General features: G+C 60.5%; 1 protein-coding gene across 1 annotated transcript in view; it reads left to right on the plus strand.

The window, feature by feature from the left end:
• ZBTB46 (zinc finger and BTB domain containing 46) overlaps window positions 1-24,061 on the plus strand; it is a 45,506-nt gene that overhangs the window by 20,947 nt on the left and 498 nt on the right. The window contains exons 3-4 of the mRNA XM_079784269.1: window positions 4,983-5,267; window positions 18,260-18,435. Coding sequence (XP_079640395.1) covers window positions 4,983-5,267; window positions 18,260-18,435 — 461 coding nt within the window. The remainder of the gene's footprint in view (window positions 1-4,982; window positions 5,268-18,259; window positions 18,436-24,061) is intronic.

A 24,061-nucleotide genomic window follows, 5' to 3' on the forward strand; every position in this document is an offset into this window, starting at 1 on the left:
GCAATTAAATTCCCCGAATGTCAGGTGCTCTTCCTGATGGTAGTTCTGGTCATGCCGCCTTCTCAGTGGCACCTGGAGGAATGAGCACCCTGGGGACTCGAGGGCGATGGTTAGGGTTAGGAGAGTCCTCTCCAGAAAGAGGTTAGAAATCAACCGGGTGAGTGGACAGGGATAGGCAGAAGGCAGCAAACTGGGGTGATAAGTCCTAGAAAATGCCACCAATGCCGTGTGCTGGGGGGCACCCGCGCTGCTGCCCGAAGGCTTTGGGGACCCTGGGAGCCTGTTTCCGCTCCCCTCAGTGGAAGACTGCCCTCCGGCCCCGGGCGCCGTGGCTCGCATCGCTGTCGTAAAAATACGCGAGCCACGAACGACACCCTTGTAACCATTTTAAGCGTAAGGTTCACTGGCATTAAATACAGCCACATTGTTGTGCAGCCATCACTATCTGTTTCCCAAACTTTCTCTTTATCCCCAAATTGCAACTCTGTCTTCATTAAACAGTGGTGTCCAGCATACACTATAGCCTGACGATTCCTTCTCAGCCTCATGGCCACTGTGTCTGCTGGGTGCTGGGTTGACCAGGGTCTCGGCCTGGCTGGGTGACTCCGTGTGGGGTGTCCTGGGATGTTAGCCGGTAGCAACCCGCCCCTAGTTGTAACCATCAAAAAGTCTCCAGACACTGCCAAGTCCCTGATAGGCAGCCCCAGGCCTGCTGGAGCTGAGCCAAACTCAGTGAGAAGGAGGCGGTGTCTGAGCCGATGGAAACGCCACCTGCCCCCCTGCTAGCGGTCGGCGAGGAGAGGGACAGCAGTGCGGTCTGCTCTTCACTTGGTGTCGCCGCCCACCGGCTCGGATAGGGCCTGACGAGCAGCAGCCGCGGGGAGTGGCCGGGACAGAGGCTTTGCCCCAAACCTGCCGAGGGCCCGTGCCGAGGGACCGCCTGCGCTGAGCTGCTGGAGGCCTTGGACGAGAGAGCCGTCTGTGCTGACAGCAGCCTGCTGAGCTGGGGGCTTGAGGTTTTAAATGCAGTTATCAAGCAGAAGTGCTTTTAGAATCCAACAAGTGATTTCAACTGTGTACTCTTGTTAATGTCTTCACTCCCTCGGGTTACCAAGGCAACCATGAGCTGCTCCTACTGGATTGTACCGAGTTGCTAAGACAGGACGGAGGTTGTGGGCTGGCGTGGGGCTGTCTGCCTGGCTCACGTTGTCTGCTCACCCCGCCTGGCCGGGGCGGGGCGGGAAGCGTGTGCTCCTCAGCGAGGACCCTTTGTTTTCATGGAAGATTTACTGAAGCTTCGAGAAGAGTATTTTTCATTCCTGGCCCACTCATGGGAGAAAAGCCCTGCCCCAGAGGAACGCATCATGTGGTTACCACCCAGTGTTCGGGGCGCCGGCGTGGACGCTCAGGTGTCCAGTCCAGCGGCGGCAGCCCGCCCTGACCCCTCTGTGCCCCCTCAGCCATGCTGACTCTTGGGCCTATTACTGTTCCGAGTGACTTTTTTCTGAGCTAAAGGCCAAGTGCATTCTAGCCTGGTGGCTTCCAGGGAAACATCCGGAGTCACGTGTGATGTGTGTGTAGGTCGTGGGAAGTAGCATTGACATGTGTAGACACGTGTGCAGACAGTGATGTTCTGGGTCCAGAGGGACCTTATGCCAGACCTGTTGTCCCTCTCTCCCCGTCCCAGCCTCACCCTGCCCGGACCCCGAGGAGGCCAGGAAGAGCCCAGTGCCTTGCGCCAGGCACCCCAGAGGCCCCGTGAGCACGGTGCTGGGCAGTGGGGGAGCCTGTGGGTTTAGTGAGCCAGGCACCCCAGAGGCCCCGTGAGCACGGTGCTGGGCAGCGGGGGCCTGTGGGTTTAGTGAAGTAGTAAATGTTTGCACCTGAGCTGAGACCAGGACATCCTGGGCGCGTAGGACTGCAGACCAGCTTCTGTTGGGTGCCGGCGGCCTGGGGTAGCTCCTCGCTGGCCACGCCCGCCCACAGCCTCTCTCCGGGGCTGAGTCCGACGCTCCCAGCCCCTCCGGGTTGGTCACTGGGGCTGAGACTGTGGCCTCTCCTCTTGTCCCCTCCTGGAAGGTGGCGGGGAGGGCCGCCCCCCGCTGGCATGCCTGGCCACAGCGCCGTCCTGAACCGCACAGGACAGAGGACGCCTTCGGAGAAGCTGGCACCGCCGTGTTTGTTACCTGACAGGCCAGTCCCACGGCCGCACCTGGGCCAGTGCTCGGCACCGCCGGCCGGTTTGGTGACCTCCGTTGTAGAGAATCAGCTTGCTTAGGGTTGTATTTGGGGGAAGAGCATCTGAACGAAAAGTAACCCACATGCTGCCACCAGCCCACGGGGGCGGGGGGCTGGCCCTGCCTCGGGGCCGCGAGCCTGGGCGCTTCGCCTGCTCTGCGGTGCGGCCCTCCCCTCCGGAGCCAGAGCGGCTGAGCGGACGACCCAGGCTCCGTGCTGTTGACACGGTGCTCCCACACAGACAGCAGGCCCTGTGGGTGGGCGGGATGGCGCCCGGCCAGGGCACAGGGCGGGGCAGGCTGGCGCCGACCTCCGCTGGGGAGAGCGCGTGCGGCGGGGCTGGGGTCGCGCCCTGCGCCCTGGGCCCTCCTGGCTTGCGCTTCTGCGGCTTGTCCGCGGGCCACACTCTTGTCCGCGGGCCACACTTGGGAATCATCGCCTGCACTCACCCTGGGCTTTGCTGAGCGGCCAATGTAGTTGCTTTTCCTGCTCAGGGGGCCCCACTCAGAGCTGGGGTGTCCCTGTCACGCTCCAACCAGAGGGTGCTTGAGGAAGAGCTCGAGTGTGTTCTGGGCGGACGAGGGACAAGGCCCCGGGCAGCCACGCCGGCGGCTGGACCCGGCTCGGGGCCGGGTGCTCAGGCAGGTGCCGCCGCCAGCACGGCTTCTTCCGCGCCACGCGTGTGTGTCGTTGGCGTCCACGCCGGGCCGGGTGCGGAGGCGTCTTCTGTTGCCTGAAACCACCAACGCCCGTGACCGGCCCCTGGCCACGGCCAGGCTGCTGCCCGCTGTAGGACGAGCTTCTGGCTCGGCCTGTTGTCTGTCTTTTTAATTTTTAATTTTTATTTATTTATTTAATCTTCACCCTAGGATGTTTTCATTGATTTTTTAAATTATATTTTATTGATTTTTTACAGAGAGGAAGGGAGAGAGATAGAGAGTTAGAAACATCGATCAGCTGCCTCCTGCACACCTCCTACTGGGGATGTGCCCGCAACCAAGGTACATGCCCTTGACCGGAATCGAACCTGGGACCCTTGAGTCCGCAGGCCGACGCTCCATCCACTGAGCCAAACCGGTTTCGGCGTTTTCATTGATTTTCAGCGAGAGAGGAAGGGAGAAAGAGAAACATCAATGTGAGAGGAAAACATCCATGGGTTGCCTTCCATACGCACCCCAACTGGGATCAAACCCACAACCTAGATATGTGCCCTGACTGGGAATTGAACCCTCAACCTTCCAGTGTATGGAACGATGCTCTAGCCACCTGAGCCACCCAGCCAAGGCTGTCTTTTTGTTGTTAATCCTCACCGAGGACATTTTTCCATTGATTTTTAGAGAGAGTGGAAGGAAGCGGGAGAGACACAGAGAGAGAAACATTGCCTCCCACAGGGGAACTTGCAACTGAGGTACATGCCCTTGACCAGAATCGAACCCGTGACCCTTCAGTCCACGGGCCGACACTCTACACACTGGGCCAAACTGGCCAGGGCTCTTTCCTTTCCTTCCCTTCCCTTCTCTTCCTTTTCTTTCTCCTTCCTTCCTCCATTCCTTCCTTCCTTCCTTCCTTCATTCCTTCCTTCCTTCCTTCTTTCCCTCCTTCCTTCCTTCCGTTCTTTCACTGTCTTCTTAATTTTAACCACTCTAGTGAGTGAGTTTGATGAGTTTTGACAGGTGTTACACCTCTGTTAGGAGAGAGACCATTTCCACCACCAAGATGCTCCCTCCTGCCCTTTCAGCCAGCCCTCCCCCACCACCTGTGTCCTCGCAGCAGCCCCTCCAGAGCCTCACAGAGCATCGTTTTGAGACAATTGTAGATTGGCGACCCACGGTGAGAAGTGATCGGAGACAGCCTGTGCTCCTTCCTGTGGTCCCAGGACAGCACCGTGCAATCACAGTCAGAACCACAGCCAGGACGCCGAGGCTGCCGCCGCCTCGGACCCGAGCCCACGGCGCAGCCACCCCTCTGTCCACGCCTGTGACGCTCGGCGTGCTCCGAGTCCCCTTCCCGTGGCCGTGGCGGCCGTGCGTCATTCCTGTGCTGCCGAGTGCCTTCTGCCCCGGCTGTGTCAGCCGACCCCTTCGCTCGGCTGTGGGTCGTGTGGTCATTTTGGAGGTTTTGGCCGTGACACCCCAAGCCGCGGTGAGCGCCCGAGCCAGGCTGTGGCCGCTCACCTCCTGCGGTGTCCGCTCCGGCTCAGGAGGTCACTGCCGGGTGCGTGTGGCATGTTTGTGGGCGGCGGCTGTGTGACAAGTGTCCTCTCGTGCGCTCGCTGGCCGCCAGCACCTCCTGTGGGGACCTTGTCCGCTTGTCACTGCCGAGTTGACACTTCTTTGTGCATTTTCTCCCAGTCTTTGGCTCGTTTTTTATTTAACACTGTCTTTTGAGGAGCATACATTTAAAATTTTGACCAAGTCCAGTTTGTGAACTTTTTTAAATTATGGCTCATGCTTTTTGGGTCTCCGAGCTAAGAAGTCTTTGCCTAAGATCACAAAGATGCCTCCCATGAGTTTTTCCTGGAAGTTTACAGATTTAGGGGAACAGGTAGGCCTGTGAGCCAGGTGCAGTCCGAGCCTGTGGGCCCGGGCGCAGCCGGGAGCGGCGGGGGCCCAGCAGTGCCTCCCCGTGCCCGGCGTGTCCTGGACTGCGGCGGCGGGTGGGTGGGCCCAACAGGAAGCGCGTGGCCCTGGCTGCTTCCCACCTGGAGAGGCTTGAAGTGACCTGCACGTTCTGTTTCCTCCCAGATTCAGACTTGACCGTCACCGAGGCCAGCAGCTCCGACAGCCGAGGGGACAGGGTGGACCTCTGTGCCCACGCGGACGAGGGCTTCCTGGGGGCAGAAGCCAGCTACCTGGGCCGGCCCCTCACCCCCGAGAAGGACGAGGCGCTGCAGCAGGCCACCGCGGTGGCCAACCTGCGGGCGGCGCTCATGAGCAAGAACAGCCTGCTGTCCCTCAAGGCCGACGTGCTCGGGGACGACAGCGCCCTCCTGCTGGAGTACCTGCCCAAAGGCACCCACTCCCTGTCTCGTAAGTGCAGGCCCCGCGGCCACTTCTGTGTGATTCTGAGTGTTGAGAGGAGCAGAGGGCGTCAGGCCCACCGGGTGGTGGGTGTGGGCGTCGTGCGTGGGGCTGGCGACCAGCCCTGCGTCCAGGTGCCCGCAGACCCCCCTCCCGAGGTCGTCAGGAGGTCACACATGTGGGGCTGTCAGGGCAATAGGGAGGGGCAGTGCGTGCTTGTTCAGACGTTTCCTACTAGAAATCGAGGATCTAAACCTAAAACCTGCTCGAGCTCAGAAGTACACAGGAGCGGTGAGCAGGCGGGGCACGGCCTGTGGGTCAGGAGGGGGCAGGGCCAGCCTCCGGCCCCCCGCCCGCTCCCCGGGAGATGTGAGGAGGGAGGCCGGGGCGGGCTCCCGCTGTGTTTGCACGCGGGGACGCTGGCCACACAGGGCTGTTAAAAAGGACGTGGGTGCTGCGCTAAGTGCCCTGAACCCCAGGTGCTCGGAGCAATGGCTCTGAGAGGCCCTCGGCAGCACCGGGCGCTGGCCTGTGCCCCCCACCTGCCCTCGCGCCCACTGTGTGCCGGCCCAGCGCGAGCCCTCCCCCGCGCCACGGTGTTCTGGGACACTGGTGGCCGCTCCCCTGTGCAGGCTCTGAGCGTGTCAGCAGGAGAAACCCCGTGTCTGGCCGCTCCCTGGGGGAAGGGACCCCAACAGGAGGTGCTGCGTGTGGAAGAGATGAGGTGCCCGCGCCGGGCGGGCGCTGAGCGCCGCGGGGAGGGTGGCCTGCCGGCGCTGGCTGGGCCTTGGGACATCGTCTTCGTTCTCAGAAACAAGTTTGTGACTTTGTCTTCGTGAGCACTAACACACTCCAGTGTTTGTTAGAGTGACAAGAACTGCTTATGGCTAATAAAGACTAACGCTGGAAAATACGTTTTACGGGCCCTTTATTTCCGTGGCTGCAGTAAGAGCCGCTGCCAGGCCGGAGCGTGTCTGTGGATCGGACTGGGTTGTGACTCAGGCCTGGGCTGGCTGGCGTTGGGCATGCTTTTAAAAACACGCCAGGCCTCCTTTTCTGCATCTGAAATTGGGGGTAGTGTCTCCGATACAGCGTCTGAACTGAAAGCAGCGTTTGCCCTGGTTGTGTGCTCCGTGGGTAGGGTGTCAGCTCGAGGACCCATGGGTGGGGGGGTGGTGTGTCAATTCCCAGTCTAGGGCACGTACCTGGGTTGCAGGTTCCAACCCCCACCCCTGATTGGGGCGCATGCGGGAGGCAACCAATCGATGTGTCTCTCTCGCATCGATGTTTCTCTCTGTCTCCCTCCCTTCCACTCTCTCTAAAAAGCAGTGGAAAAAATATCCTCAGGTGAGGATTAACAATAAGTAGATAGATAAATAAGTAATAAATAAATAAAATAAAACAGCTTTTGTAAAACACCAAACACTAAGCCAGGCGTGTGCGAGTCACTCCAGGATGCCAGCCCTTTGGCGTGAACGCTGTGGCCTGGCAGAGCAGCCGGCTGGTGCCGGGACGGGACACGGCGGTGTTGTCTCGGGCCTTTGGGCGCCTGGCATTGACACTCGGCAGGTCCAGCAGCTGGACGCCAGCCGGGGATGACGGGGCAGGGTTTGAGTGATGAGGAAGGGCAGGTTGGGACTGGGGGCTGGGACAGCAGTCTGTGCTGCCCTCATCTGTCCTGGTCACCAAGAAGGACCTTGGGTGACTTGCTGCTTTTCTGCCATCTCTCCCCAGCGCGAGTTTGCCACGTCTGTGCTTTGAAGGGGGCCCAGGGGTCCACCAGCCCCCAAGCCCCAACTTCCCACCTCCAGTCGAGCAGGGTCACCCATGTGCCGGGCCTGACTGGGCTCCGGGACCAGGCGGCTGCAGCCGCCCTGGGTGGCATCTCCCTGCCACCTCAGTTTCTGCGTCCGCCCCCTCCCCCAGCAGAGCCCTCCATCACCCTCACAGCAGGTCTCACGCCGAGGGGGTCACGGGATGGGTGGGGACCCCACGAGGAGGCCTTTCGGGGCAGATTTTTCTCTTCAGGTTTTCATCTCTCACACGCGCTCGCTGTCCGACGTGTGCGGAGCGAGGGCGGCCACACCGCTCCCCGTGCCTGTGAGCACACATGTGAGTCCCGTCACACGCGGGCCCTCCAGCTCGGAGGAGCTGGGAGCGGGAAGGGCCCTCACCTCCGTGTCTGGGACTAATTCCAGGTGAAGCCAGGTGAGGCTCCATGTCCTCATTTCTGTTGTGCTTTGCCCTCCTTGCTTTTGATGTTCTAAATCTACCCCTTTTCTCACGAGAATCTGCCCATCTGTTGTCTGTAAATAGAGTGAGAAGTTGGCAAAGTTCGTGGGCTGGGCTGTGAGCTGTGACGTGGGCTGTGGTGGATCCGACGTCTGCCTGTCACCGCTCAGCTGGTCAGCAGCAGCAAGGCCAGGGGAGCTGCCGGGCACGGTTACTTTAACACATGATACTCTGACATCCCAGGTAAAACTGCCTGTTCTGCCCGGCCGGCGTGGCTCAGTGGTTGAGCATCGGCCTATGAACCAGGAGGTCACAGTTCAATTCCCGGTCAGGGCACATGCCTGGGATGCGGGCTCGATCCCCAGTGTGGGGTGTGCGGGAGGCAGCAGATCAATGATTCTCTCTCATCGCTGATGTTTCTATTTCTTTCCCTCTCCCTTCCTCTCTGAAATCAATAAAAACATATTTCAAAAAACGAATAGCCAGCCCTGGCCAGTTTGGCTCAGGGGATAGAGCGTCGGCCTGCAGACTGAAGGGTATCAGGTTTGATTCCGGTCAAGGGCATGTTCCTCAGTTGTGGGCTCGATCCCCAGCCCTGGTCAGAGCACATGTGGGAGGCAACAGATCAATGTGTCTCTCTCACATCAATGTTTCTCTCTCTGTCTCTCCCCCTCCCTTACTCTCTCTCTAAAAAAATTAATGGAGCCCTGACCGGTTTGGCTCAGGGGATAGAGTGTTGGCCTTCAGACTCAAGGGTCCCAGGTTCGATTCCGGTCAAGGGCATGTACCTTGGTTGCGGGCACATCCCCAGTGGGGGGGGTGTGCAGGAGGCAGCTGATCGATGCTTCTCTCTCATCGATGTTTCTGACTCTCTATCCCTCTCTCTTCCTCTCTGTAAAAAATCAATAAAATAAATTTTTAAAATTTAATGGAAAAATATCCTCAGGTGAAGATTAACCGAAAACAACAACAATAACAAAACAAAAAAAACAACCAAAAAATAAATAAAATAAAAGCTGCTTGCTTCTGGCCTACGTAGATGTCGGTTTCCCCAAATACTCGGTGCAGAGCCCCAGGCCTGTCTTCTCCGCCGCCTTGTCCCTGGGCCACATGGCGGCGGCGCCATTGAAGGGACGGCCCGAGACTCGGGCGTAGGGCCTCTCCCAGGGGCCCTCACCGTGGCCTGCAGACCTCGATCCGGGGAGCCCAGGGTGGTGCATGCCTGGAAGGGCCCCGAGGACACGTTTGCAGAAAGAACGGCCTCACTCTGGGCTCCACAGAGAGGCCCTGCCCTGCGCTCGGCTGCCCGGGACAGCGCCGCCCAGCAGGCCGTGGGGGCCGGCCCGTCGCCAACCTTCCCGGCCTGGAGGGGACGTCGTGGTGCCTGGATGTGGTCTGATCAGGGGACAGTTATTGCAGAGGTTTGAGGGAACCATGAGCTCTGCAGCTGGAGCCCCGGTCCTTCCTACTGGTTCTGGATCCTTCCACATAGAGCCCTTGTTTCCAGAGGCCTGAGTTCCAAGGTGGTCTCCTCCCCAGACCGTCCGCTTTCACCGATTTCTCCCCGAGAAGGTCTGCAGTTCTCATTCTGACTCCGGTGAACTTGCCTCACGTTGATGCCATCTCAGCAGCAGCTGAGTCCCGCCTGTTAGGCGTTACTGTTCACTGAATGGAAACCATGGAAAGCATTGTTCGTGGCTCAAAGCACGTCCCTGTTCGGGGAGTGGTGTTCAGGGCGCAGGGACCCTGACCTGTGTGCTGCTTTCTGGGGTCCTTAAAAGTGCCGTTCGCACCGGGGTCCCTGGCCAGTTTCCTGGGAACACCCTGCAGACAAGCCGGGTGGGGCGGGTGGGGGGGTGGGGGGGTGGGGCAGGGTCCTGGTGCCTTGTGGGACCCCACGTTGTCCCCACTACTGAACGCCTCCCGTGGGGAGGGGGACTTGCCGAGCCTGGGTTGGGGGCGAGCGCTGGGCCTGCAGTGGCCCTGGGGGGAGGGGAGCGCTGCGGCTGCCCAGGTTCAGGGTGGGGTCTGAGGCCCGTGTCCTGTGTTGAAAGGGCTGGGGCTTCCCCAGGTTCTGACAGACCCGGAATTTAAAGTTTATTGTGGAAGGGTGTTGTTGTGAGCCCATTGAGGAAAGAGCCAGCTCGACCCCGTGACGCTCGCTCTCAGACCGTTTCTCAAGGCCATAGGCTCGCTCCGTGGCGTTCTGGGTAATCAGCCAGCACACAAGTCAGGTGTGGAGCCCCCTGGCACCGCCTGGTGCCGGAGGGAAGCTGAGAAAAGCACCCAAATGCCCGCCCACTCCGGCGAGCCCCAGGCTGCAGCATGCCTGGTGGCGCTCACCCCGGGAAGGGAACTCGCTCAGCCCCACCAGCGCCGCTCGCTCCCAGGGCTGAGCCTGGCTTCCTGTTCCCAGGACCTGACACCAGCCCAAGTCCCCTGGGGGACTGGTGACCGAGCAGCCCCTCACCCTCTGCTCAGCCTGGACGCCGAGGCCAGGATAGCCAACCCCAGCCCCGAGGAGACGGCCTCCGCTGGTGACCTGCTGCGCGCCCCACCGGTGCCCTGACTGTGCTGGCGGCGGGCGTGGGTCACCGCGCTCCGATCGGCCGGCCGGGGGACAGTGAGGCCCGGCTCAGGTCGACTAGGTTAGTGGCCTCTGCAGCAGCAGTTGTTTCACACTCGTGGCTCCGTGCTGGACGAGTCAGTGGTTTTTATACTCCAGTGAGGATGCCCCCCGAGGAGCTCCCCCAATGGAAAGCCACCCACAGGAAGCAGCAGGGTCAGGGCCCCAGGGAGCGGTTGGCAAGCCGGGTCCACACTGGCCCGAGGCTCGGGGCCTCAGACAGGTCTTTCCTCTTTCTTTCTTTCTTTTTTTAAAAATAAATCTTTATTGTTCAGATTATTACAGATGTTCCTCTTTTTTCCCCCCATAGCTCCCCTCCACCTGATTTCCCACCCCACCCCATGCCCTTACCCCCATCCCCCACTGTCTTCACCCATAGGTGAAGGTACAATTTTTGTCCAGTCTCTTCCCGCACCCCTCACACCCCCTTCCCCCTGAGAACTGTCAGTCCATTCCCTTCTATGCCCCTGATTCTATTATATTCACCAGTTTATTCTGTTCATCAGATTTTTAATTCACTTGATTTTTAGATTCACTTGTTGATGGGCATGTATTTGTTGTTATTTTGTTGTTCATAATTTTTATCTTTACCTTTTTCTTCTTCTTCCTCTTCTTAAAGAATACCCTTAAGCATTTCATATAATACTGGTTTGGTGGTGATGAACCCCTTTAGCTTTTTCTTATCTGTGAAGCTCTTTAGCTGACCTTCAATTCTGAATGTCAGCTTGGCTAGGTAGAGTACCCTAGGTTGTAGGTTCTTGCTATTCATCACTTTGAATATTTCTTGCCACTCCCTTCTGGCCTGCATAGTTTCTGTTGAGAAATCAGCTGACAACCGTATGGGTGCTCCCTTGTAGGTAACTAACTGTTTTTCTCTTGCTGCTTTTAATATTCTCTCTTTGTCTTTTGCCCTTGGTATTTTAATTATGATGTGTCTTGGTGTGATCCTCTTTGGATTCCTCTTGTTTGGGGTTCTGTTTGCTTCCTGTACTTGTAAGTCTATTTCTCTCACCAGGTGGGGGAAGTTTTCTGTCATTATTTCTTCTAATAGGTTTTCAATATCTTGCTCTCTCTCTTCTTCTGACACCCCCATAATTCGGATGTTGGTATTCTTGAAGTTGTCCCAGAGGCTCCTTACACTATCTTCATATTTTTGGATTCTTTTTTCTTTTTGTTTTTCTGGTTGGTTTTTTTTTTGTTTGTTTGTTTCCTCACATTTCAAGTCTTTGGTTTGATTCTTGGGGTCCTTTGGTCTCCTGTTGAATTTCTGTATATTCTTTATTTCAGACAGTGTATGCTTAATTTCTGACTGGTCCTTTTTCATTTTTTTTTTTTTTGGCATTCTCAAGATCCTTAAAGGTCTCACTAAGTTACTCAGAGATTTTTGGAAGATTCTTGAGTAACCTTATAAATGTGGTTTTGAACTCTTATGTCCAGTAGTTTGCTTTCCTCCATTTCTTTCATTTGTGACCTGTTTCTTTGTCTCTGCATTTTGGCTGCTTCCCTGTGTTGATGGGGTGGTTTTCTGTGGTAGGTATCCTATAGGGCCCAGTGGTTCAACCTCCCCTATCACCTGAGGTGGACACTTTTGGTGCACCCCTTTGTGGGCTGAGTGCAAAGTCTTGTAGTTAAGCTTTGATTGCTGTTGGTGTCACTGGGAGGAATTGACCTCCAGGCCAATTGGCTGTGAGGACCTACTGTGTCTATAATGGAGGAACTGCTGTGCTGGAGACACCGTTATGGGGCAGGACTTATTTCAGTGTGGCTTTGGTGCTCACTGAGTCTGCCTCTTGAGTGTGTCACTTACGGGTGTGAGGAGTTGAAATCTGGTGTATCACACTAACCACTAGGTACACTGGCTTCTGGATCTCCAATGGGGTGCAGGTCAGCTACTGTCTGAGGCCACTCAGCAGGAGCTACAGCGAGATCTGCAGATTCCTCCTCTTTGTTTGGGGTTTGGAGATTTTGGAGCTGTCTGACCGGAGCTGCAGTTTGTTAGGTTAAGCTGCGATAGGGCAGGCCATTTATATGCAAAAGCTGCTGTGCAGAGCTTGGGTGGGTTTGTAAATTGTGTGGGGCGGGGTCTCAGGGAATCACTAGGCTAGGGCGTGGCCAACAGCGATGGCTGCCAGTCAGCCGTCTCTGAGTTTCCGCGTCCCAGCGCCCCGCGCCCCAGCGCAGTGAACGATTCCTGCACACAGCTCTGCAAGAAAGCCACCCTCACTTTCCGACCCGATGGCAGACAGTCCAGCTTATCCACGTAGGAGTCTGGGTCCCCAGAGTCTCGCTGGAAACTGGAGTTAAGGTTGAAAAAAAACCTGTACCCAGACACCCACCACCAGCCTGGTTCGCGCGCCTCCGTACCTCAGCTTTTCAGTGCTTGTGCACGTCTCAATGCTCTTTTCGCTTTCCTTCTAGTGGTAGAACTTCCACTCATCCAGCTTTCCCGTGGTTCTGGGTGATGGACATTTTGTCTCAGTTGTAGTTTTGGTGTGGTTGTGAGAGGCAGCACGTACAGGTGCATACCTTATGTCACCCTCTTGGTTTCCTGTAGCATAGGTTTTAAATCTTTCCTGTTTCTTACGTAAAGGAAGGTCTGCTGCCCTGGTGGTGGCTCAGTGGTTGGGTGTCGACCCAGGAACCAAGAGGTCCAAGGTTTGACTCCCGGTCAGGGAACATGCCCTGTGGGGGGCGATGCCCTGTGGGGGGCGATGCCCTGTGGGGGGCGTGCAGGAGGCAGCCAACCCATGATTCTCATCATTGATGTTTCTGTCTCTCTCGTCCTCTTTCTCTCTCAAAACCAATAAAAACATTTTTTTTAAAGGTCTGTTCGGTTCCTTTGTCTCTGTGAGGAAAAGTAAGTCTTGAAGAGGAGCTGAACCACGTATTTTTGATTTTGGAATTAACAATGTTATTCCTCCGCAGTCCTTTCCAGCCAGTGGTTGGGTGGATGTGTTGGTGTTCTGTTGCCATGGAGTTTTCTTCTGAGTGCCTTCACTGAGAAGTAATTGTAGCCTCAGTGAGTGACAGGCCCCCGGTGACGGGATGGGTGGTGAGTAAGGGTGACGGGACGTGCTTCCGCAGGCTCCTTCCTCGATGTCCTCGAATTCCCACAGCCTCTCGAGGCCTGGAGCCCGGCTGAGCTTGAGCCTCCTCTGGGCTTGGCTGCAGCCAGCGCCAGGCTGGGTCCCAGGCCACCTCCTGTGCGGGATGCGGGTCCTTCCTGCAGGCTGGCGGCCGTGCGGCTCCCATAGGCCTGGCTGGAGTCAGCCCAGGACCCGTGAGGAAACACCCGGGAAACTGGGTGCCTCCCTGCGGAGCAGATGCCGCCACGCTCCGCTGCGCCAGGCTTGGGCAGGTATCTGGGGGTGCTGCCGGGACCTGGGACTCGCTGCCTGGGCCTGCAAAGCTCGCTCCTCAAACCCCTGCAGGCGGCGGGGGAGGCCTCCCACACCCATCTGCTGGGCAGGGGGCAGCGGGCCACCCGCCTCCAGGCGCCGGGATCCCGGGGATGTATGCAGAGAAACGCGCAACTCTCCACAAGGAGAGGAGCCCAATAGCTCTGACCCCGGTACTTTCTAGAAAGATCTGAGGACAAAGCCCAGCGCCCTGCCCTCGATGCGTGCCCCATGGCATTGCTCTCCAGGTGTGAAGGACACACCCTGGGGGGGAGTCACCCAAAGCTTTCTGGACAGAGCGCCCTGGGCTTGCCTCGTCCCCTTCTTTGGACGTTGGTTCTCACGTCTGCTTCCTGCGCAGGGCGGTGGTGCGGCGTGGCGGGCTCCAGGACCCAGGATGGAGACAGAAGCAGGTGTCCCCGTGCCAGGTTCTAGAGCGCGTTCCAGCTGGAGAGGGCGAGCTTCCAGGGAGAGGTGTGACCCCATCCCTCTGAGAGGCCGTCCGCCCCCTCCCCCCAACCCTGCTGGGGCGTGGCCCACCTGCAGGCCTCTGCCTGCCCCGATGCTGCGTCTTTACCTTCATCAGAGTGCTGACGACGACGACGAGGCTGGCTTTTCAGAGAGGCTTACTATGTTGTTGCTAAGGCAACTGACTCGAGCGGTGTCTCCAGTAGCTAACAGATGGGTCAGTCGGTCCTTGCACCTCACTCTTCGGAAAGGCCTGGCTTCTGTGAGTGCTCGTCTGCCTTGGGATGCCACTTCTCGGACCTCCTGTTCTTGCTCGTCATGATGGGTCTCCAGCCATTGGTCCCGTGGCAGGAGGAGCCTATGGGATGCCAGCTCTGGCCCACCCCGTCATCACTCTGTTGACCGTGGCGTGGACCTGTGGCTGCTCTCACCTGCTCACTTGGGAAACTTTTTCCTGGTCAGATGGCGTGTGGATGGGGCCGTGAGGGGACCTGAATTGTAGAGGGTCTGTCTGTGCCATTGGGCTAACGGGCTTTGGTCCAATTTTTAAAACAATTAAAAAATGTCAAGAGAGGTTTTATTGTACCTAGAAGAAATAGGTCTGTGCTGGATGGCACAATAGCGAGGGGTGTAAGAAACATTTTTAGTATCAATAGCTGTTTGATTTCATTCTAATATGTAACTTTATTTTCCTTAAACTGTGCAGTCATCCAATGTGGATTTTTCAGTGGGTTCATTTAGGTACTTCATCTGTTATTGAATTTCTCATTGAAATACTGATACTCAACTTGATTTCAAGAGGGTTTTATTTTTTAATCACCTACAGATATTTTTCCATTGATTTTTAGAAGGGAGGGAGGGAGAGAAACAGTGATGTGAGAAAGAGACATTAGTTGGTTGCCTCCTGCGTGCACCCCGATGGGGCTGGGTTAGAACCTGCACCCCTCGGTGCATGGGCTGGGGCTCTGACCACTGGGAACACCAGCCAGGGCAAGAGTGGTTTTTTTTAATCAAAATGTAACACTGCTGTTTATTAGAGAATTTCAATAATGAAGAGTTAATCCTTTATTTAGGCCAACTCGCTGCCACAGAGACTTGCTTCACGTGTGCATTCATTTGGGCTCCTCAGCATATTTTTCTTTGCCACAAAATGTGGATGGGTGGCCTCGCCCACATCATCTGTGTGTGTGTGGGTGGGGGGGATGAAGACTCCTCCACACGCTTGGGTATGTTAACTTACTAATTTCAACTGCATTTAAAATAAATAATTCACTTTTGATCACTGTCAGTTGGGCAGCTTCATAAACTAAGGTGCCAAAGAAAACACATTAATTTACTTTAAAGAAAACTATTTCAGCCCTAACCGGTTTGGCTCAGTGGGTAGAGCGTCGGCCTGCGGACTGAAGGGTCCCAGGTTCGATTCTGGTCAAGGGCATGTACCTTGGTTGCGGGCACATCCCCAGTGGGGAGTGTGCAGGAGGCAGCTGATCAATGTTTCTCTCTCATCGATGTTTCTAACTCTCTATCCCTCTCCCTTCCTCTCTGTAAAAAATCAATAAAAATATGTAAAAAAAAAGAAAAGAAAAAAGAAAACTATTTCAGCCTCCAGCTTCAACTGTGACCAGCTTCCACTGGGCTTGCCCTCCCATGCACACCTGGGGAGCCACCAGCACAGGTGGGACTTGAGGGGGTGACTGTGAGGGACACGCTCCTAGTAACTCTCACTGCAGAGTTTTCTCAAGCAAATTCTCAAATGTTGAAGCAGGAAACAGGGTGAGCGGAGAGGAGCAGTGTTTTGCACAAGAAAATGGTAATATACGCTGTCACAGAACCATGTGACTAACCCCACCAGGAAAAGCAGACACCGCTGTCCGACAGGACCTGGGAGCTACCCTTACCCACACACTCAAGGAAATGGTGAGAAGCAGATTAAAAGATGGAGGCCTTCCAGAGGATTGGGATCTGTACAAAAGAAGGAAGTGAAATTCCGAAACTGAAAATACAATACCTGACGTTGAGGATTCTCAGATGGTTCAGCAGCAGTCTGGAGACAACACGAGGTAGGGTTAGTGAGCTGGAAGACAGAGCAGTGGGAAATATCCATACCCAAAGTCAGAAGAAGAGGAAGAATGAGAAAAACACAAAGAGAAGCATGAGCACAGCGAGAAATTTTAATATCTGTGTGAATGGAGTTCCAGAGAAAACATGGAACCGGAGCAGAATCAGTAGCTGGGAATTTTCCGAAACTGATAAAAGACATCAATACACAGTTTTAAGAAACATTGTATAATGAAGACCAAATAAAATAATAGCAACAGAAAAACAATATCTGGGCACATTATAGTCAAACTATTGAAAACAAAAGACAAAAAGAAAAATCGTAAAAGCAGTCAGAGAATAAAGACGTTTCTTTCAAGGGAACAGACTGATGGCCCACTTTTTAATAGAAACTACAGAAGCTGGAGACAATGAGTAGCATCATTAAAGGGCTGCAAAAAAGTTGCCAAGTTAGAATTCTATACTCAGCAAAAATGTCCTTCAGAAATCAAGGCTGAAGACATTATGGTACAAACAAACAAAAGTGAGAGAATACTTGGCCAGCTGACAAGAAGCACCAACAGCTGTGGCCAAAGGGATGTGCCCTGGACAGGAGCACCGACTGAAGGGAGCCATGGGACACCGGAAGGGTCCTGGCGTTTAGAGCCATGTTTAGTGTCCTGTGGGGCCTTTAACACAAGCAGGCGTGTCATACCTGACGGTCATAGCTCGGAGGTGAGGCAGGATGTGGCTACCTGACCAGGCGGGGCCCTGCTGTCCTAGGAGGCGTGTCCCTGGCACGCACTGACTGCCGTGGGTGCGGGAGACCCCAGAGCAGAGAGCTCCTGGGTGGGTACGTGGTCGGGGCCCCTGGCAGACGGTCTCACTGTCTCGTCCCGGAAACCGAGGGGTCTGGCTGCTGGGTTATTTGGATACCCTCTGGGAGCTCCTGGGAGGAAACAGGTGCTTCTTTAAGAAAAACGGGAATGCTGCACTCGGGTCCTTCCCCGATTCACGCAGACACGTTTCAGAAACGGGCTGCCAAGCAAGGACACTGTGCTCGGGTCCCTGCTCGGCGCCGTCCGTGGGCACCTGTCCGCAGCGGCCCGCCGTGACCAGGGTCTAAGCAGCAGGAAGGAGCGGGAGCCGTGCGGAGGCCCTGCCTCTGGGACGTGGTGGGTGGCTCAGGGGTGGGGGTGTGGCTCATGGAAGCCGCCTGGTCAGTTTTCCAGCCCGCTGGCTGGCTCCCCCTCTCGGGAAGGGCCAGGGCTGTGGGTCACCTCAGCTCCCGCCCTTCCTTGCTCTCCTGGGCTGTGACTCTGGTATTTGTCCTCATGTCTGCCTCCCTCTCAGTGCCTCCAGGGGCAGTTGTGACCGCGGCCAGGGCCTGCCACACACGGACGTTTGCAAGGGGTCTGAAGGTGCAGCAGGAGGCCGCCCTGCCCTGACTGCTGGCCCCGTCCTGGGGGGGCTCGCGGCAGCCCCTCGGCCACGCCCAGTGCTCTTGACCCTTGGCCTGTCCTCTGGGTGCGGACGCCGGCTCAGGGCCTGGGAAGCCGGTCCAGACGCCGGGGACACGTGTCCACCACCGGCTCCTCGCTCAGGAGAAGAGGCAGCCGCAGGACTTGGGCTGCTGGGGGGTCATCCCAGAGGAACCCAGGAGGCCTTTGGGTTTTTGGGGTACTGGGAGGACTCCCTGTGGGCTCAAGAGGGGGTGCCTGTAGTGTCTGGGCTGCCCCAGTGCCCAGGGGGGCCAAGAGACCCCCAGGAATGTGGGATGAGATGCCTGAGGGCAGGGCTGCGTCCTGGCGTGCAGCTGACCCCAGGTGGCCTGGGCCGCGGCGTGGCTTGGTGAAGTGGGGGGTTAGCGCGGGACAAGCCTCCGAGGCAGAGGCCGCTCACTTCCTGCTGCGTGGGGGGCACTCGGCCTCGCGCTCGCTGTGTCCGCTGGACACCGCCCTGGGTGCCCGCAGGGTGGAGCGGGGCCGGGCCCCAGGGGCCGCCGTGGCAGTGCTGGGCGCAGGCTGCGCTGGGCTCCGGTGCGGGTGCTGCTTCCGCTGGGGCTGCGCGTGTGCACGCAGAGTGTTTAGGCACCGGCGCGTCTGAGAGCGGACGTGGCTGCCTTTGGCCTTCTGCCCAGCCGTCAGCACGTGGGACACCTGTGCCTGGGGGCGGCCTCGGGGAGCGTGTGCAGGGCCGGCTCCAGGGCCGCTGGTGATGCCCTCTGTGCTGTCTTCCAGTCAATGAGTTCACGGTCATCAGGAAGAAGTTCAAGTGCCCGTACTGCAGCTTCTCGGCCATGCACCAGTGCATCCTCAAGCGCCACATGCGCTCCCACACGGGCGAGCGGCCCTACCCCTGCGAGATCTGTGGGAAGAAGTTCACCCGGCGCGAGCACATGAAGCGGCACACGCTGGTGAGTGGGGCTGGGGGCGGCCAGGGTCAGGGGTCAAGGGTCACCTTGGGGCCTGCCCGGTTGGCAGGGTCGGGTGGGGGGGATGGTTTGGATCACCACAGGAAGCCCTGAAGGGGGGTCCACTCAACACGCCCCCATTCTCCCCACCTGGCTCTGCCCTCCGGGCCTGGGTGTAGAGGCGGGGCCACGTCACACCCTCAGTTTCCTCTCCGCTTCTGGGACCCCTGCCCTTGGCCCCTGGGTCCCACTGCACTGCCCTGCGTGGTGTGCGAGCCCAGCCTCCTCCCGCCCTGTGCCGGGCCACACCGTCTCTGTGCCGGGCCACCCCCGTCTCTGTGCCGGGCCCCCCCCCCCCCCCCGTCTCTGTGCCGGGCCCCCCGTCTCTGTGCCGGGCCCTCCCCCCCGTCTCTGTGCCGGGCCCCCCCCGTCTCTGTGCCGGGCCCCCCCCCCCCCCGTCTCTGTGCCGGGCCCTCCCCCCCCGTCTCTGTGCCGGGCCCTCCCCCCCGTCTCTGTGCCGGGCCCCCCCGTCTCTGTGCCGGGCCCCCCCCCCCCGTCTCTGTGCCGGGCCCTCCCCCCCCCGTCTCTGTGCCGGGCCCTCCCCGTCTCTGTGCCGGGCCCTCCCCGTCTCTGTGCCGGGCACCCCCGTCTCTGTGCCGGGCCACCCCCGTCTCTGTGCCGGGCCCTCCCCCCCCCCCCCGTCTCTGTGCCGGGCCCTCCCCCCCGTCTCTGTGCCGGGCCCTCCCCGTCTCTGTGCCGGGCCCTCCCCGTCTCTGTGCCGGGCCCTCCCCGTCTCTGTGCCGGGCCCTCCCCCCCGTCTCTGTGCCGGGCCCTCCCCCCCGTCTCTGTGCCGGGCCCTCCCCCCCCCCCGTCTCTGTGCCGGGCCCTCCCCGTCTCTGTGCCGGGCCCTCCCCGTCTCTGTGCCGGGCACCCCCGTCTCTGTGCCGGGCCACCCCCGTCTCTGTGCCGGGCCCTCCCCCCCCCCCGTCTCTGTGCCGGGCCCTCCCCCCCGTCTCTGTGCCGGGCCCTCCCCGTCTCTGTGCCGGGCCCTCCCCGTCTCTGTGCCGGGCCCTCCCCGTCTCTGTGCCGGGCCCTCCCCCCCGTCTCTGTGCCGGGCCCTCCCCCCCGTCTCTGTGCCGGGCCCCCCCCCCCCCGTCTCTGTGCCGGGCCCTCCCGTCTCTGTGCCGGGCCCTCCCCGTCTCTGTGCCGGGCCCTCCCGTCTCTGTGCCGGGCCCTCCCCCCCGTCTCTGTGCCGGGCCCCCCCCCCGTCTCTGTGCCGGGCCCTCCCCCCCGTCTCTGTGCCGGACCCTCCCGTCTCTGTGCCGGGCCCCCCCCCCCCGTCTCTGTGCCGGGCCCTCCCCCCCCCGTCTCTGTGCCGGGCCCTCCCCGTCTCTGTGCCGGGCCCCCCCCCCGTCTCTGTGCCGGGCCCTCCCCGTCTCTGTGCCGGGCCCCCCCCCCGTCTCTGTGCCGGGCCCCCCCCCCCCGTCTCTGTGCCGGGCCCCCCCCCCCCGTCTCTGTGCCGGACCCTCCCGTCTCTGTGCCGGGCCCCCCCCCCCCCCGTCTCTGTGCCGGGCCCTCCCCGTCTCTGTGCCGGGCCCTCCCCCCCCCCCCGTCTCTGTGCCGGGCCCTCCCCGTCTCTGTGCCGGGCCCTCCCGTCTCTGTGCCGGACCCTCCCGTCTCTGTGCCGGGCCCCCCCCCCCCCCCCCCGTCTCTGTGCCGGGCCCTCCCCGTCTCTGTGCCGGGCCCTCCCCCCCCCGTCTCTGTGCCGGGCCCTCCCCGTCTCTGTGCCGGGCCCTCCCGTCTCTGTGCCGGACCCTCCCGTCTCTGTGCCGGGCCCCCCCCCCCCGTCTCTGTGCCGGGCCCTCCCCCCCATCTCTGTGCCGGACCCTCCCGTCTCTGTGCCGGCCCCCCCCCCCCCCCCGTCTCTGTGCCGGGCCCTCCACCCCCGTCTCTGTGCCGGACCCTCCCGTCTCTGTGCCGGGCCCCCCCGTCTCTGTGCCGGCCCCCCCCCCCCCGTCTCTGTGCCGGGCCCTCCACCCCCGTCTCTGTGCCGGACCCTCCCGTCTCTGTGCCGGGCCCTCCCCGTCTCTGTGCCGGGCCCTCCCCGTCTCTGTGCCGGCCCCCCCCCCCCCCGTCTCTGTGCCGGGCCCTCCCCGTCTCTGTGCCGGGCCCTCCCCGTCTCTGTGCCGGGCCCTCCCCGTCTCTGTGCCGGCCCCCCCCCCCCCCCGTCTCTGTGCCGGGCCCTCCCCGTCTCTGTGCCGGGCCCTCCCCGTCTCTGTGCCGCCCCCCCCCCCCCCGTCTCTGTGCCGGGCCCTCCCCGTCTCTGTGCCGGGCCCTCCCCGTCTCTGTGCCGGGCCCTCCCCGTCTCTGTGCCGGGCCACCCCCGTCTCTGTGCCGGGCCACCCCTGTCTCTGTGCAAGCCGGCTCCCAGGCGTCAGGCGTCAGGTGTTGGTGGGTTTGCGTGGCCGGACATGAAAAGGTCCTTGAAATGGAGGCAGATCCCCAGAAAGGCAGGTGCCGGGCCTGTGGGTGGTGAGATAAACTGGGAAGGCGGTGTGGCTCAGGCTGAGGAGCTGGACCAGGAGGTGCATGTAGCATCCGAGCCCCCCTGGGATGTGCACTGCAGGGGGGAGCAGGGCTGCAGGGGGAGCAGCGCTGCAGGGGGCACAGGGCTGCAGGGGGGAGCAGGGCTGCAGGGGGGAGCAGGGCTGCAGGGGGAGCCGGGCTGCAGGGGGCACAGGGCTGCAGGGGGCACAGGACTGCAGGGGGCACAGGGCTGCAGGGGGCACAGGACTGCAGGGGGCACAGGGCTGCAGGGGGCACAGGGCTGCAGGGGGCACAGGGCTGCAGGGGGCACAGGACTGCAGGGGGCACAGGGCTGCAGGGGGCACAGGGCTGCAGGGGGCACAGGACTGCAGGGGGCACAGGACTGCAGGGGGAGCAGGGCTGCAGGGGGAGCAGGGCTGCAGGGGGCACAGGGCTGCAGGGGGAGTAGGGCTGCAGGGGGCACAGGGCTGCAGGGGGAGTAGGGCTGCAGGGGGCACAGGGCTGCAGGGGGAGCCGGGCTGCAGGGGGCACAGGGCTGCAGGGGGAGCAGGGCTGCAGGGGGAGCCGGGCTGCAGGGGGAGCCGGGCTGCAGGGGGCACAGGGCTGCAGGGGGAGCCGGGTTGCAGGGGGATCAGGGCTGCAGGGGGAGCAGGGCTGCAGGGGGCACAGGGCTGCAGGGGGAGCAGGGCTGCAGGGGGCACAGGGCTGCAGGGGGAGTAGGGCTGCAGGGGGCACAGGGCTGCAGGGGGAGCCGGGCTGCAGGGGGCACAGGGCTGCAGGGGGAGCAGGGCTGCAGGGGGAGCCGGGCTGCAGGGGGAGCCGGGCTGCAGGGGGCACAGGGCTGCAGGGGGAGCAGGGCTGCAGGGGGCACAGGGCTGCAGGGGGAGCAGGGCTGCAGGGGGAGCCGGGCTGCAGGGGGAGCCGGGCTGCAGGGGGCACAGGGCTGCAGGGGGAGCAGGGCTGCAGGGGGCACAGGGCTGCAGGGGGAGCAGGGCTGCAGGGGGAGCCGGGCTGCAGGGGGAGCCGGGCTGCAGGGGGCACAGGGCTGCAGGGGGAGCAGGGCTGCAGGGGGCACAGGGCTGCAGGGGGAGCCGGGCTGCAGGGGGAGCCGGGCTGCAGGGGGCACAGGGCTGCAGGGGGAGCAGGGCTGCAGGGGGAGCAGGGCTGCAGGGGGAGCAGGGCTGCAGGGGGCACAGGGCTGCAGGGGGAGCCGGGCTGCAGGGGGAGCCGGGCTGCAGGGGGAGCCGGGCTGCAGGGGGAGCAGGGCTGCAGGGGGAGCAGGGCTGCAGGGGGGAGCAGGGCTGCAAGGGGAGCAGGGCTGCAGGGGGGAGCAGGGCTGCAGGGGGGGTTGGCTGGGCTTGGACCTGTTTGATGGGAAGTAGTGGGGGCAGCCCTGGGCTCGAGTGGAGGTGGGAAGAGGGCATTGGGGTGATGTCACAAGTTTGGGAATCTCGGGTGTGTCTAGAGTCATCTGTGGGGTACACAGGCTGGCTGACCTTCTGCAGGGGGGATTGGCATCAGGAGCAGAGCCACCAGGAGGCGTGGCGGGAAAAGCCATCCAGGCCAGCCTGGGGGCCATATCAAATTGTTGAGGGTGGCCCAGGTGTAACCTGACACAAGGTGGCAGTCTGGGGGGTGAGGCAGGACCCTCAGGCCTGGCTCCTGACAGAGGGACCCCTGGAGTGAGCAGAGCCCACCACCGGGGCCTGCAGCTGGACTGCAGGGGCTCCGGCTGACTGATAGAGGCCCATGTCCCCCAGCCGGCCCCACGAGCCCCAGCGGAGCGGGTCCCAGAGTGCACACGCCCTGGGCGGCCCGGTCTTCCTGCTCCCAGGTGGGGTCCAGCCTGCACCTGGAGAGGCAAGTTGGCAGCCCAGGAGCACGAGGCCCACTCGATGCCCTGACTTTAGACCCGCCCCCGTGGCTTCTGCCCCGCCCAGAGGGACCCACGAGGCTCCCTTCAGCCGCTGCTTTCCAGGGAGAGAGCACCTCCTGTCCACAAAGAAGCGTCTTGTTTGTTACACTGACAAGTGCTGGGAAGCGGTGACATGGGTTGCTATATTTTTTTTTCGGTCATCCACTAAATTAATTTCTAAATAATCCACTGAAATGGAACTGCAGTGTGGGCTGCATTGCAATGACACAGGTTATAATATAGGAATTTCTTCATAGTTATATGAGAAGCTGGAAAAATCATTTACAACGAAACCCTGGATGTGTGGAAATCAAAATTAATGATCTTAACTGAATGAAAGCTCATATAATTTGGTAGAAAAGGTTAGAATGAGCCAGTGACCTGAGAACTTACGTCACATTGATCAAAGGAACTAAGGCACACCACCGGCAGGAGCCGCTGGGCGGCGCCCGGGAGGAGCTGCTGAGGGGGCCGCGGGTCTGACCTGGGGGCTGGGAGAGGCGGGCTGAGCGTGGCCCTGGTTTCCCTGGGCACACGCGGGGACTTCACGTTCTGTCTCCTGTTACAGCTGCCCTCCGCGCCATTGTGTGTTTCAGGGTACAGCACCGGGGGCAGTCCAGCTGACACTTTACAGGGGTGCAGTGCCCACCTGGTACCTTCATAGTTGGGGCAGCTACGTCTTTTCTTTGGCAAACCACATTCGTGGTTCGGTACCATTGATCCCACGGAGGGTCAGGACCACGGTGCCCGCTCACCGTGGAATTTCACAGGTTCTGGGTGGGCTTCAGGGCGGGTCAGAAAGCCCTGAAAATGTCCTTAAATCCGAGGGCTGTCTTCCTCCGCGGAGGGACCCGCATCCTCCCCTTTAGTTTCCCAGGTTTTGTTCTTTTGCTGGGGGAGGGCTGAGGAAGCCTGGATTTAAAGTATGTCCGACAGACAGAGACCCAGGAGGGTCCCGGAGAGCCCTGGCCAGGGCGGGAGCTGTGGGGGCAGCGTCTGGCTCCAGGGCCCGACTGGCTTCCCCGAGCGTGGCCCCCGCCCTGATCCCGACCTCACGCTGCTCAGGTGCGAGCAGCACAGGTTAGCGTGGCAGGGCTCGGGGTTTGGGGGTTGTGGATGGGCGTGGCAGGACACGGGGCCACTGGGGAGGGCGGCCGAGGAGCACCC

Source organism: Cnephaeus nilssonii (assembly GCF_951640355.1).
Source record: "Cnephaeus nilssonii genome assembly, chromosome: 11".
Classification (NCBI taxonomy): Eukaryota; Metazoa; Chordata; class Mammalia; order Chiroptera; family Vespertilionidae; genus Cnephaeus; species Cnephaeus nilssonii.